Source organism: Bubalus bubalis, chromosome 6 (assembly GCF_019923935.1).
Source record: "Bubalus bubalis isolate 160015118507 breed Murrah chromosome 6, NDDB_SH_1, whole genome shotgun sequence".
NCBI classification, from domain to species: domain Eukaryota; kingdom Metazoa; phylum Chordata; class Mammalia; order Artiodactyla; family Bovidae; genus Bubalus; species Bubalus bubalis.
Genome location: NC_059162.1, coordinates 7,555,313 through 7,570,320, shown reverse-complemented (window position 1 = coordinate 7,570,320; position 15,008 = coordinate 7,555,313). Strand labels below are relative to the sequence as shown.

At 49.5% G+C, this 15,008-nt stretch overlaps 1 protein-coding gene and 1 long non-coding RNA gene across 5 annotated transcripts in view; one reads left to right on the top strand and one right to left on the bottom strand.

Moving 5' to 3' along the window:
- Positions 1 to 399: 399 nt before the first annotated feature.
- The window catches only part of OLFML2B (olfactomedin like 2B), a 49,050-nt gene continuing 34,441 nt past the window's right edge, over positions 400 to 15,008 (bottom strand). For all 4 annotated transcript variants that reach the window (XM_006072662.4, XM_025287470.3, XM_006072663.4 and 1 more), the window contains exons 7-8: positions 1,969 to 2,145; positions 400 to 1,482 (exon numbers count right to left, since the gene is read on the bottom strand). In XM_006072662.4, the coding sequence (XP_006072724.3) occupies positions 881 to 1,482; positions 1,969 to 2,145 (779 nt within the window). In that variant the 3' untranslated portion in view covers positions 400 to 880. The remainder of the gene's footprint in view (positions 1,483 to 1,968; positions 2,146 to 15,008) is intronic.
- On the top strand, positions 4,479 to 5,772 carry LOC112585519. The gene is made up of 3 exons (XR_003109876.2): positions 4,479 to 4,608; positions 5,067 to 5,162; positions 5,326 to 5,772. It is a non-coding gene; the product is annotated as an uncharacterized LOC112585519 (long non-coding RNA).

Below are 15,008 nucleotides of genomic sequence, written 5' to 3'. Positions count from 1 at the left end.
TAGCAGCAAGCTTCGTAAGAAGTACAGGGTGAAGGTCACACTCAGCTTTATATTTTCAATGGTGCCAACCACCAGACTACATGGAGGAAGACGAAGGAATGAACAGGTTCCTACATCTTGGGTAATGACTAGAAAAAAAACCCGAACAGATCAAGGAAGCTGGTTGACAGTGGAAGAGCCAGGGAGGGATCAATGCCACAGAGCAAGTGCCGCGGGAGTCAGCTCATTCCAAATTCCACCCCTTAGCCCCCCAATGAAGCCCCACACTAGGAGGGAGAGGAGCTGCCTGGGAGCAGCTCAGCATGAGGATGGTTCTGTGAAACACAGACTCATCTCCTTCTGGGAGAAGGCGTATAATCCTGTCAGACATAGCCATGCTAAACAAAAACGCATTTGGGGTTATTTTTAATTTCTTCTTTATTTAAAAAAAAAAAAGCATTTTTTTATGTTTTTTTTTTCCTTCAAAAACTTCTCCAATACATAAAAAAAATTTCCCGCCCCTTAGCACTTCTTTCTTGCCTCCTTCACTCCTGCTCCTGGTGCCATCTGCCTACGAGACCCTGATGACGAAACCTTCTCAGATGGAGATCAGGAAGCTGGAGGGGGTTGAGGGTTTGAAGGAAGGTGGTTACTGGTCAAAAGGAGAAGTTGATTTGCACAAAAATATAAACCATGGAGGGTGAGACCAGCACATACACGAATGGATTGATCTACAATCCACATAGAAAAAATAGACCCAAATTGTCATTTTACATTTGCAATATTATACAAAATAATATATATTTTTTAAACAACACATGCGTACACACACACACACACACACAAACACACGCAAGGTGCCAGTAGCCCCTCTGCACTTCGGCTTGTGGGGACAAGGGTGTCAGTAGGCGAAGATGACATGATAGGTGACCTGGTGGCCGTTGTCCCAGGCATAAAGCAGGCGGTCCTTGGGGTTGTAGTCTATCTGGGTGGTGTAGGAGTACTCATTCTCAAAGAGCAGCCTGGGGACGATCTGGGTGTTGGTGTGGGTGTCGAAGGCATAGGAGATGTTGGCGTTACGCTGGTTGTGGCTGTCCACGGCGTACAGCACCCCACAGATGACAAAGCAGTTGCCGTAGAGGTTCCTCCGGAGCCCCGTGCGCCACGTGGTCTCCTTCTGCGTGCTCAGGTCCACGGCGTTGAGCTTGCTCAGCACGATGACCTCCTGGCTGAAGCCCTCGTCGTCCAGGGCCGGGTAGATGAGCCACAGCCCATTCTCGTCCACAGCAAAGTCCACATCCGAGTGGCCCTGCCACCGCCAGGGTGTGGCCTCCTCATAGGCCACGTCGTGGAGCATGGCCCAGGCAGCCACGTAGCGCTGCTTCAGGTCATACTTGATGATGTTGCGGGTGAAGGCCCGGTTGTAGTAGAAGGCACCATTGTACACCACGTGGCCCGTGCCAATCCAGCTGTAGGGGAGCTTGTAGGAATTGCTCCAGCGACCTGCGGGCGGTGAGAAGGCGGGAGGCTTCAGGGGGAGGGCGGGGGGGCAGCCCAAAGGGAGGGGATGCGCCATGGGCTTGGGGTCTGGAGCCCTGGGTTTGTGTCTTGGCTCTGCCACTTCCTACTTTTGTGAGGCACCCTCATCTGTCATTTATAAATGACAATTCCCACTCCCCTCGTTGAGCTACTTCAAGGATCCAGATGCTAACATACATGAACATGGTTTGTAAACAGTCAAGGACCACGGGAAAGGGAAGATGTATCACTGCTGTCTTCTGGACCGGACTTCAGGTTGTCCCATGTCTCAGGGGCTGGAAGATGAAAAGGGGTGTGGAAGAGGGACATCCTATTGCTAGAAGTGCCTTTTACCATCAGAAGAAGGTTTTGCCTTTCTTATCCACTGTCTCCACCTTGGGTGATCTGGTCATTAAAACAGAGGTAGTGGAGAAGGAAGACCCTCCCTCGAGCTGGACCTGTAGCACGTACCTTGTTTGAAGTTATCCAGGTTCCGGAACTCTACCAGGGTGTTGCCATAGTAATAGTTGGTTACGTAAATCCGCTCATCTTTGGCCAGGGGGTCCTTCATCCAGGCCCCCTCATTCCGCCCATACGTGTTTTGCGTAGTCGGCCCTGTGATGGTGGAGAGGGTGTCCTTGCACCTTCCTGATGGAGGAGAGGGGGATGGAGGGCTTAGGCTGATCGAAGAATGCCCCACCCCTAGGGCCCTTGCTGGCTGCCCCTCCTGGAGTCTGAACCCCTCCACAGGCTTCTACAGTCCTGTGTAACCAACCTGACACCAGATGTTTGCCCAGCATCCTCCCCTGCTGTTCCTCTCATCTATCCAAGGTGTGTCTGACTCTTTGGGACCCCATGGACTGTAGCCCACCAGGCTCCTCTGTCCATGGGATTCTTCAGGCAAGGATACTGGAGTGGGCTGCCATCTCTGACACCAGGAGATTTTCCCGACCCAGGGATCGAACCTGCATCTCATCTGTCTCCTGCGTTGGCAGGCAGGTTCTTTACCACTAGCACCACCTGGGAAGCTCCTTGTTTATCCTAGTCTACTCTGATGAAGCTGTCTACTGCCACCATCCTGGGCCACATTCATGCCACCACGCTTTGCTCCTGCTGACCACTTCTCAGTCCTACAAATTTATCCCTCAGTGATCTAAGCTCCCATGTGCTTTTCTGACACCACTTTCTCCTCTGAAAAACCATTCTATGCCCCATTGGATTCTATCCTGCTCCCACAGTATTGTGAATGTACCTCTCTTACAGGACATGTCCCCTTCTGTTTTGACAAGGCTTGTGCATCTCTCTCCTGATTCAATGCCCATCCCCACCTCAAGCATAAACCCCAGGGGGTAGGGGCTGTGGCTGTCCCCTTTGTGTCCTTGGTCCTCAGAACACAGTGTCTGACAGGCCGTGGGCACTGGGCAGATGCTCTGAAACTTGGATGAATACATGGCAGCATGAGAAAGGTGACCAGAGGAGAGGACTCTGCATCCCCAGGAACATAGAGCTTCACCAGCCACTGGGCAGCCCCAAGGTGGTTGGCCCAGACCAGCAGCAGAGAGCAGCCCTGATTGTGCAGTGGGTGTCATGTCCCTGAGGCCCACCTGCTGGGTCCGAGAGAGCTGTCCTCAAGCCTACGCCCCTGTGAGCAGGGTGCCAGGACCCCATTCTGGGAATTGGAGAGGCCTGGGGCCAAGTTCCCACATAAGGAGCTTGTTCTGGGCTGTAGGAGCCTCCTTCAAAGGTCAGGTCTGCTTTAGTAGGACAGGCACTCTGCCATGCCCTCCTGAGTGACCCCCTGAGAAGTCCTCAAAGACCACTAGAATCTTGTGCGTGTGTGTGTGTGTGTGTGCGCGCGCGCACGCTCAGTAGTGTTCGACTCTTTACGATCCCACAGACTGTAGCCCGCCAGGCTCCTCTGTCCATGGGATTCTCCAGGCAAGAATACTGGAGTGGGCTGCTGTTTCCTACTCCAGAGGATCTTCCTGCCCAAGGGATCACAACCCCATCTCTTGTATCTCCTGCATTGGCAGGAGGATTCTCTACCACTGTGCCACCTGCGAAGCCCCATAGACATGCTGGGTTCTAAATCAAATCGAAAGCCTGCCTGCATGCTTACCATGCAGTATTATTATATTGAACATGGCCCCAAATGATACTAAAATCATGTGGCCACTTACTGAGAGCATGTCTTTTTGCTCTTTTTGTCTCTGCATTAATGGTTATGAAGGAGACGGGAAGAGAGGGATGTGGGAGAAGCTGATTAACCCAGCTTTTACAACTTCCTCCTCCTCTCTGGTGGCTTAGATGGTAAGAATCCGCCTACAATGTAGAAGACCTGGGTTCGATCCCTGGGTCAGGAAGATCCCCTGGAGAAGGGAATGGCTACCCACTCCAGTATTCTTATCAGGAGAATTCCATGGACAGAGAAACTTGGCGAGCTACAGCCCATGGGGTCACAAACAGTCGGACATGAATGAGCAGCTAACACTTTGACTTCACGCTCTTCCTCCTCCTGGCAGCTGGGACCAGCAGAACACCCCCTCCCCAACCTGCCATCAACACTGGCCCATGGATGGGCAGCAGCGATGAGAGGGATCTGCCCCTGACACTCACATGGGACCAAAGAGCAAGGGCCCGCGGTTCAGATTCAGGGCCCTCTCAACTCCAGGCCACCCCTGTTTCCAAACTGTTTCAATCTGTTCCATCCCTCCTGCTCCCACATTAGTGGTCTGAGCTGGCAGGACGGGGCAGGCGCTGTGCCCTTGGCCCCGCGCCTGGGGCAGCCAGGCGTCTGAAAGCAGGATAAACATTGTTTCCCAGGCAGGCCGCACAGTTGGGTGCAATTGGCAGGGCTCAGGCATCTCTGTGTGGGGTTTATTAGGTCCTGGTCTAACAGAGAGGGGAGGGTTTTGGTCTCTGTAAGACAAACAACAGAGCCTACCAGCCAAAGCCTCATTCCCCCACAACTGAGCTCATCTGCTCGAGACAATAAAACAAAAGAATCTGGCTGAGCCTGGGCAGCAGAGTTCTGATGGAAAATATCTCATTCCCTGGTGGTGAGTGGGACCCTGCCTGCCAGCGGAGAAGCTGTGCTTCCTCAGAACTAAGGTGAGCCCTAGCGTGCCATGCCCAGAGAGGGGCATTTTTACTTGCCCGCTTCCCCTGGAAAAGCCCAGTGAGGACCCAACTCCCTGCATCAGAGGCAGACCCCAGCCAATACCCAGAGCCTCACAAGTGGCTGTGAGAGGCCAGGAGTCTCTGTCAGGGTCACTATGGCTATGCCACCTTCCTGCCCAGACGCGGAAACTGCAGATGAGCTCTTGGAAACTGGGACTCATCTAAGCTTCGATGCACTGCATTGCCCCAGGCAGCTTCCAAACCCCTACAGGGTTCTGTCTCAGCACTAAGGCTCTGAGGTGATGGGGCCTTAATGTGAAGCTAGAGTACGTGCCCCACCCCCACCTCCGATTTGCAGCCAGAGGTCTGGCATTGCTCTTGGTCCTGCTACCGACCCCCAATGTTTGTGTTACATCTGAAAAGTCATAGAGCTTTCATTTCTTCCACAGAAAAACAAGCAAAATATATGCCCTCCCTACATCATGAGCACACTTGGAGAATGCACTCTGATGATGGTATAGAAGGCTGAGTATTGTCTTCCAAAGGTATCCATCTCCTAATCCTGAACGGGACTGTACATGGCAACAGAGAGTTTGCCAATGTGATTACATCAGGGATGCTGTGATGGAAGGCAGCCAGGGGAGGGGGGAGACTAGCCTGTATTATTCAGGGGGGTCCTAATCACAGTCATAAGTATCCTCATAATAGGGAGGCAGAGGGAGACGACTGCAGAAGAGGAGGCAACCTGAGGATGGAAGCAAAGGAAGGATGACGAGGAGGCCCCAAGCCAAGGAATGCGGGCAGCCACCCGAGACTAGAAAAAGCAAGGACTGGACCATCCCTTGGAGCCTTAGGAAGCAACCAGTTTCCTGGCAGCTTGATTTTTGCCCTGTAAGACTCATTTCAGCCTTCTAGTCTCCAGAACATTCGAGAATAAATTTCTATTGTTTAAGCCATTAAGTTTGTGATAATCTGTTACAGGAGGCATAAGAAACTAAAACAGATGGAGTCTGCTTCTGGAGTCAAGCATCTTTATTTCTGTAGGAAGAAGGGAGTCTCAGCTTACAGCTTCCAAGTCCTGACACCCAGGACCTCAGGATGTATCACCATATGCCCTCAGATAGAGCAAATGCCAGCAACACACAGGGGGGTCCAGCACAGGCAGAAACAGTGACAGGTGTGTGTGGTCTGGGAGCATGTGAAGACGGGTTCAAGGGAGGTCAGTAAACCACGAGGCCCAGGCCCATCACTACGGTCTGAGAGTCTGGGGCCGTTCAGATGCTCCCACCCTTGGCAGCAAACCGTCAGCCCTGGAGAGAAGCAGCCACGTGTTTATTCCTTTCCAAGGGTAATGAGAGAAAGAAGGGAGAGAGTTCAAAGGCACTGTGGAGAAAAGAGAATGCTTCTGCCTGCAGCTCAGAAGTTCTCCCCCACAGTATGGTGACAGGGAACATTTCCTAAGCTGTCTCTATGTACTAACTCATCTCATCATCAATGGTCCTGGGAGACAACTGGCCCTGCTTCAAAGATTCCCAGGGTCTGGGGATGGGATGGGGAGGGAGGTGGGAGGGGGGTTCAGGATGGGGAACACATGTACACCCGTGGCGGATTCATGTCAATGTATGGCAAAACCAATACAATACTGTAATTAGCCTCCAAAAAATAAAAAAATTAAAAATTTTTAATTTAATTAAAAAAAAGATGGCAGACAGCATATATAATAGGCCTTCCTCCTGCCTCAAATGCTATGAAGTCATGACAAATTTGATATGATAAATTAGCATGCTTCATTTTTAAAATAATCTTTTGATCTCTCTCTTCTGTAAGTGGTTGCTCAAGTGATATGTGGTCACTTGGAGTACTTGAAAATACGATTATTCTCTTTCAGGAGAGCATATGTATGTAATGTATAAAAATTTTGCTATTAGAATTAAAACTGCCACTTCAGATGAAATGAATGATTTTGCTCTAGCTGAACCAAATGTATTAGATGATTAAACCTCTCGCAAAGGAGATTTATGCACAGAGAGGGTTCCTTCTTTATAGAAGTTAACTATGGTAAATACCTACCATTTTTATTAATTTCATCTTCTCTGGTGAAAAGATTTTTTATTTATCTCTTCAACAACTTAAGTAAAATGTTGAAGTTCTAGCCCTACTTGACTAAAACAAAACAACAACAACAAAAATAACTTGGAGGATAATAGAAATGTTTCTGGCCCATAGAAACATCTCTATTATACTGCTTTCTAAATTTCTTTATTTGCAGATGGTGTAGCCCTCGCATGTAAAATACCATCTATGAACTAGGAATAGAGGATAGAGACAGGACCACGAAATCAAGCTATTTGTCCCAAACTCATTCTCTAGTGTTTTCCCCTTGGTTGTTGCTCAGTTGCTAAATTATGTTCAACTCTTTGCATCATCTCTTTTAATTTAAGGTACTGATGGACAGTACAGCAGTCTTTCCTGTCCTTCACTGTCTCCTAGAGTCTGCTCAAATTCATGTGCACTGAGTCGATGATGCTAGCCAACCATCTCATCCTGTTTTTTCCTTAAGCTCCAGTTATATGTGAAATAGGTTCCCCTTGATATCTGTGGGGGATTGGTTCCAGGAGTCCTGATGGATAATGAAATTCGCAGAGGCTCAAGACCATCATGTAAAATGTCTCAGGACAGTGAATACAGTGCAGCTTCCATATGGCAGAGTTCCTCGTCCTCGGATGCCACCAGCTATGGTCCGAGGATACAGAAGGCCATTTGAGTGCGTCTCTTTGAAGCTAAAGGATATCTTGCCTTATCTATTATATGTATTATCTTCTAAAATGTTTATAGGTTAACAACAAAAAAAAAGGTTCCCAGGGTCTGTAGGGGCTTCTCCTCTCAGCACATCAAGCTGCTCAATCTTGCCATCTAACAAAAAGAAGTCAGCACACAAGAGGCCCCTCTGTGCTCTAGGGCTCCCAGCTGTGGCTGTCACGTGGCAGGCCTCCGCTACAGGGTGGGGCAGCCCCAACACACTCCTCTGCCCCTCCCTGATGGCTGCCTTAAACGCTTGCGCAGCTTCCACTGGGGATGCTCTCTGGCCCTTTTATCCGAGTCAAGCCTGTCTTGTGCACCCACCTTCCTCACACACTCGGTTTTCCTACACCTCTCTCCTGGTTCCCACTTGCCGCCCAGGTCAGGCTGTCTTTGGCTGGTTCTCTCTTCTGCCCACCTTTCAGATGTCATCTCTCAGAGCCCCAGTTTCAGCCCCTCGTCTTCCTCTTTTTCTTCCTGTATTCCCCGGGCACACTTGGCTCTCACTCAGCCCAGACTTTGTTTCTGAGCACCAGGTGGCCACCCCGTTATGAGACACTTCCCTCCTGAGTGTCCTCCTGACTCCTTAATGGATTCAAAAAGGAATTCATTTGCTTCAGTTCACAGCCTGTTCCTCCTATACTTCTGTCTGGGAGAAAGGCACGGCGCACCATTCACCGCACCAACCATGTCCACCTTCCAATGGCCAAGATTCACCAAGCTGGGAATCTTGGTTCTCCCTGCTGTTCACCTCTCCTCCACGCATGGCCCCATTGGTCGCTGTCTCCCACCTCGTCACTTCTCAGCTCTTCCATTCCACCTCTGTGCTTAGCTTAGACCTCATGGTCCCTTGCCTGGATCACTCCAGTTACGATGGTGGTTTCTATGGCTCATCTCTAACCCCTTCTAACCCATCCAACCCCTGTCCCCAGAAGTCCTGAGCTGCTTTGCTGCTTAAACCCTTAACTCACCATCATCAACTGATGCAGGAAGCCCTAGGTCCTATCCCAGTACATCAACCCCTCCTTCAATGCCATCACTTCTTGCCATCTGCCCTCAATCAGTTCTCAAACTCAAATGCCTCTAGGGGCCAGGTATGATGGAAATGGGTGAAGCAGGCTGAGTATGAGAGGATGAGCAACAACAGAGACTGGGGTGGATTGGAAGAGCAGCTGACCTAAAGGCATTCAAGTTTAAGGCTGACAAGACGTCTTGGGGGTGCATTTGGCCCTCGGGTTGCAGCTTTGAGATCTCTTGGCCATACCTAACTGCTCATACAGCCCATGGTGCCATGCCTGGAGGTAGCTTCATGGACATGTGAACCGGGCAATCACCTTTTCAAAGCTCTGCTATTGCCATCTTGTAATTCTTAATCATTTTAGTTTGGATTTTTATTTTATAGTTAGAATCTAATAGGACAACAGGGCATGTGCATGAGCAGAGGACGCAGTACCTGTGTCCACCTTCCTATGGCCCACGGTGTGCAGGGGACACTGGCGGGCCCACTGCTCGTGGGGTTACGGTGAGACTCAGAGTGAAGATAAGGCAGGTGTGTTGTCCCTGTGACTGAGTGCGCAGGGCATCGCAGCCCCAGAGGCCACACTTGCCATTCTAAACAGAACCTCGAATGCAGAAAGAAGGCAGCGGTATGCTAGGAACCACAAATAACCAAGTAATCCCATTATATTCTTTCTTACTTGTGTTATTTCCTTGGAGTAGACAATAACTCATGCTGAAAATGTTATAGACGAGGGAAAGATAGGGCAACTCACAGTTCCTTTTCTTTTATTCAGGGAGCCAAATGTAGGGAGTCGGGGTAGATTGTAAGCATATTAAGAAGAGAAACAGATGAGTTTGTTTTGTGCAGCATTTTCACTGGCCTGCTAAGAACAAATTACACAGGAACATAGGAGCCATGAAAAATAAACTGTATCATCTTGGTGGACTCCACACATGAGTTAAATGATATTATCTTTGCATTGAAAACTGGTAGTGGACAATATATACATGAATGATAAAATTCACGCCAGTTATTTAAGTTTTTAAAAAAATACTTCTTTACTTACAATGGCATGAAGTAGCAAAGAAAAAAACCAAGTGAAAGAGAGAGAGATCAGAGAAGAAAGGAAACAGCTTTATATTCACTATCTTCAATGGCACTTTCCATCTTGCTTTTTGAACTGGGGCTCCATGTTTTCATTTTGCACTGGGCTCAACAAAATGTGTAGTCAGCCCTAACTAAACTGGTTCACTGCTGGGGCTCTTGTTGACTCTGGTCTTTCTTATTGCAATGCCACCATCCTTCCTGGCTGGTTTTGCCTCATCCCTCAAGACAGCTAGGTCAACTTCTCTTTCCAGAGGAGAGTCCCTCTGACCGCAAAGCACTCTATGCATCTGCTCACCACCCTGAGTTGAAATTGGGTTTGTCAGGTGGCTCAGTGGTAAAGAATTTACTTGCCAATGCAGGAGCCACAGGAGATGTGGGTTCAATCCCTGGGTTGGGAAGATCGCCTGGAGGAGGAAATGGCAACCCTCTCCAGTTTTCTTGTCTGGAGAATCCCATGGACAGAAGAGCCTGGCGGTCTACAGTCCATGGGATCACAAAGAGTCAGACATGAATGAACGGCTAAACGCCACCCATCATCTGAACTGAAACTGTGTTTCTGGGTCTCATATACGAGCTTGTGCACAACTCCAGGTCGGGGACCCTGCCTCGCCTGCTTTTGTAGGATCCACACCTACAGCGCCTGCACATCATCAACACTCAGTACTGTCCTTCAACTCAGTACTGACAAATGTGAGTGTGCTCCTCTGCTTAGAACCTTCTCTAACACCTTTAGAGCTAAGTCCTCATGTCTTACTCCCTTCATCATCAGGCCCTCTCCCCTACCTCTCCCGGTCTGTGCCAGCACCGTGGGTGCCCTTCAACACCCCTGCAGAGGCTCACGCTGTCAGCTCTGCCCTGGTGACCACACCTGGAGATGGAGCTCACAGTCAGAACCAGAGACAGCCTCCCCTGGACCACATACCTTGCCAGACCTGTCCACTCCAGTCCCCGTAGCCCCTCCTGGTGACACCTCCGTGGAAATGGCCAGAGTGCAGGCCCTTTCCCAGCCAGCGTGGCGAGGGCTGGGTGAATTAGGAGTGGCCTGTATCCTTGTAGACAGGCACAGACTCTTCCTTACCCATTTACAAGGAGCCGCTCCACTTTATATTTGTCTTTCTAGGGCCAGCGGCCTCTGTGTTCTGACAGAGGCTCCTTGTGGTTTCAGGGGCCTGGTGAGCTGATCAGCACAGTGAGAGCGGAGTGTGTCTGTGGAGCTGGGGCTGGGAAAGGTGCCTGTCAAGAGACTCTGGGCCGCCGACGGGACAGTCCTTGTACTGAGTCTGGGTGCTGTGGAGGCTCCGGCCAGCACTGCCCTGCCCGTGTCGGTGCCACTTCCTCAGGCCGTCTTGTGCCCACCACCAGTGTGGCCGGCCAGGCCTCGGGGGTTGTTACGGCCAGTTACTTTGTGGAAGAGGTGGTCTTCATGGGATCACATTTCTAGGTTCAGCCATGAGGCAGGCTCTGGTATCGCTGTCATCCCGACTGTCCTCTTCGCTCCTCCCCGCTCCCCACTCTGCCCCACACCAGCCTCTCCCACAACGCGCATCACAGCCCTTAAGGTCTGGGACTTTGCAAAGCTGTGGCCCCACACCAGCCTCTCCTACAACGCACATCACAGCCTTTAAGGTCTGGGACTCTGTAAAGCCATGGCCATGGGGCACCTGTGTTCTCATCCTCTGTGGCAGCCTGACCAGAGCTCCCCACACCACCAAGGATGGTGACCAGTCCCCTTTCCTCCCTCCCGGAACCCGGCTCCCATCACTGATGGTGTTTTTCCTCTCTTGTCCTCAAGCAGCTATGCTTTGGCCAAAAGTTAATTCTAATTCGTTTGTTTTTGGAATTTTTCTGAGCATTTTACAATTCCCCTGGGGAAACTGGTGGACATTTTTGGGCATCACAAAACCAGGTTTGGAAACCACAGGATAGGATGTTTCTTCTAAAAGCAGCCTGTTTAAAACCACTCAAACAACTCAAACTCGAAATTGCCAGGCTCATTAAACAGCAAACAACCTTTCGCAGGTAGCAAGTCAGTGGCGTGTGTTGGTTTCAGACAAATGATTCTTATTTAACTGAAGGCTACATATAGTCTTACTTGGCCAGGCATAGGCAGGCAGGAAGTGTGCTAAGAAGCTTCCAGAAAAGAAATCCCATCCACACTAACAGCAGCCTGAGAGAAGCATGTGGCAGCAATACGTGATTGGAAATGATTCCTGAGAAAACCTGCCAAGACTCCACCTGCCTTCTCTCTGTGCCACCCCCTCTTTTCACCCCTTGGCATTTGAAGAAGCACTTATATCTGTGTCCATGTCCCTGTGTTTTTTTCCGCAGTAGATACAAGAGGCAAGAATCCCAGATCTTCTGAAAAAAAAAAAAAAACCCTACAGGCCAGTCTTTAAGCAGAAGCTGACATCCTCTGTGTAAGACAGATGGATAAAGAAGATGTGGCCCATATATACAATGGAATAATACTCAGCTGTTAGAAAGAATGAAATAATGCCATTTGCAGCAACATGGATGGACCTAGAGTTTACCATACGAAGTGAAATAAGTCAGAGAAAGACAAATATCGAAATCTAAATAAAAATGATACAAATGAACTTATTTACAAAACAGAAACACAGTCACAGAGAATGAATTTATAATTATCAGGAGAAAGGTTGAGGGGAAGGGACAATTAGGGAGTTTGGGATATTTATCAGATCAGATCAGATCAGATCAGTCGCTCAGTCATGTCCGACTCTTTGCGACCCCATGAATCGCAGTACGCCAGGCCTCCCAGTCCATCACCAACTCCCGGAGTTCACTGGATATTTATACACTGCTGTATTTAAAACAGATAACTAACAAGGACCTACTGCATAGTACAGGGAACTCTGCTCAATATTCTATAATAACCTAAATGGGAAAAGAATTTGAATACAAATTGGTATCAATACATGTATAACTAAATCACTTTGCTGCACACCTGAAACTAACATAATATTGTTAACCAACTATATTCCAATATAAAATAAAAATTAGAAAAAAAGAACCCCAGCTCTTTTGAAAAATCCCACAGGCCAGTCTTTAAGCAGAAGCTGACATCCTCTTTTAATGTTATGACCAACCTAGATAGCATATTCAAAAGCAGAGACATTACTTTGCCAACAAAGGTTCATCTAGTCAAGGCCATGGTTTTTCCTGTGGTCATGTATGGATGTGAGAGTTGGACTGTGAAGAAGGCTGAGCACTGAAGAACTGATGCTTTTGAACTGTGGTGTTGGAGAAGACTCTTGAGAGTCCCTTGGACTTCAAGGAGATCCAACCAGTCCATTCTGAAGGAGATCAGCCCTGGGATTTCTTTGGAAGGAATGATGCTAAAGCTGAAACTCCAGTACTTTGGCCACCTCATGTGAAGAGTTGACTCATTGGATGCTGGGAGGGATTGGGGGCAGGAGGAGAAGGGGACGACAGAGGATGAGATGGCTGGGTAGCATCACTGACTCGATGGATGTGAGTCTGAGTGAACTCTGGGAGTTGGTGATGGACAGGGAGGCCTGGCGTGCTGCGATTCACGGGGTCGCAAAGAGTCGGACACAACCAAGCGACTGAACTGAACTGAGCTGACATCCTCTGTTGTACAGGCGCTCAGTTGTGTCCGACACTCGCCACCCCATGGACTCTAGTCCGCCAGGCTCCTCTGTCTGTGGGAGTCCCCAGGCAAGAATACTGGGGTGGGTTGCCATTTCCTTCCCCAGGGGATCTTCCCAACCCAGGAACTGTCTCCTGTATCTCCCGCATTGGCAAGCGGGTTCTTTACCACTGAACCACCAGGGAAGCCCCTCTGTGACAATGTGCTTCTGGTCGAACAGAATAGTGAAGCACAAGAGAAAGTGTATCCCGTCTCCTGCTCCTCTACCAGGTAAACAACTTCCAGGACACAGGGTTTCTCTTGTCTGAGCATCGGCATCTCAGTCAGGCTAACGAAGGAGGCGCAGTCCTGAGACCTAAGAACTCCAGAAAGATGCACGTCGGAAAAGTGTGTGGGTGGCGACACCCAGGGGAGGCAGGTGGGCTGTGGAGACAGTGGAGAACTCGCTGGCTGGAAGTGAAAGTGTGAGTCGCTTAGTTGTGTCTGACTCTGCAACCCTATGAACTGTGGTCCACCAGGCTCCTCTCTCCATGGGATTCTCCAGGCAAGGATACTGGAGTGGGTAGCCATTCCCTTCTCCAGGGGATCTTCCCACCCCAAGGATCAAACTCAGGTCTCCTGCATTACAGGCAGACTCTTTACTATCTGAGCCTCCAGGGAAGCCCCTCTTCTACTGGCTAGGAAGTCACCAAGGGAAGAGTTTCCAGCCAGGCAAGCACCATCCCTGGGGACATACAAGGAGCGTGGACCTACCTGTGGCCTGTATTCCACCCATCTGTGGAGGGATAGTGGTGGGCAGCTGGCTAAGTTTCTGGAGGAACTGTCCCTGTCACCTGAGTGGTAGAGGTATGGGGGGCCCTGAGGAGTGCACTCCTGTGGCAGTGGGGAGATGGGGTGCTGGGCTCAGGGTCTGTGGGCCCATGAGCAAGGTCAAGGCTGCCCAGAGCCAGGGTGGAAGTGGACCCTTTGCTCAGACCCTGGGGCATTCTGCAGAAATTGAGCAAGACCCACAGCTTCAGAACTGATTTCTCCATGCAGTGAGAAATGGGTCTTCTACTCTGGGGTCGGCTTGCTCCCACCATGACAGTGAAAGGGATGAAAAAAAAAAAAACATTCTTTCCTCCCACCCCAACCTCTGTGGCTCAAGAACTGTCTTCTTGCTTAGCTTCCTCCTGGCCAAGGTTCATGAGATTTTGCCCTGGGGTCCATGTGACTGGCTATTTCCTTGTTATTACTCTGGGATTTTTTTTCACCCAATAAGAATTCCTTGCTATATCACGGCCTGATACACTTACTACAGGATATAACTGAGGAAACTTTCTTTACCAGCTGAGCTACAAGGGAAGCCCAAGAATACTGGAGAGGGTAGCCTATCCCTTCTCCAGTGGATCTTCCTGACCCAGGAATCAAACCAGGGTCTCCTGCATTGCAGGCAGATTCTTTACCAACTGAGCTATCAGGGATTCCCAATTGAGGCAGCAATCTTTAGTAAATTTCTAATTTCTGAGACCTGCAGAAGGGCAGAGATTTGGCTAAGGTCACACAGCTCTCCACAGTGGGGACTAGGCTACAACCAGGTGTCTGGCTGCTGGTAGGTGCCCCTACCACCATCTGTCTGGCATGGCTGGCACTTTATCCTGAGGAGGAACTGGGAAAGAGGATGCCAAGGGGGCTGAAAATGGGAAGAAGGGAAAGAAAGGCGTAAGGCAAATTGCATCTGTCAAGTCAAGTATATTTTTAATGAAATTACTATTCAATAGTGTTATTTTTCAGTGTTGATGGTGACTTAATGAATGTTTAAGTCTTTTTGAAAAAGCCATCTGTGGCAAGTCCCACTTACCCCTCACCCCGCCT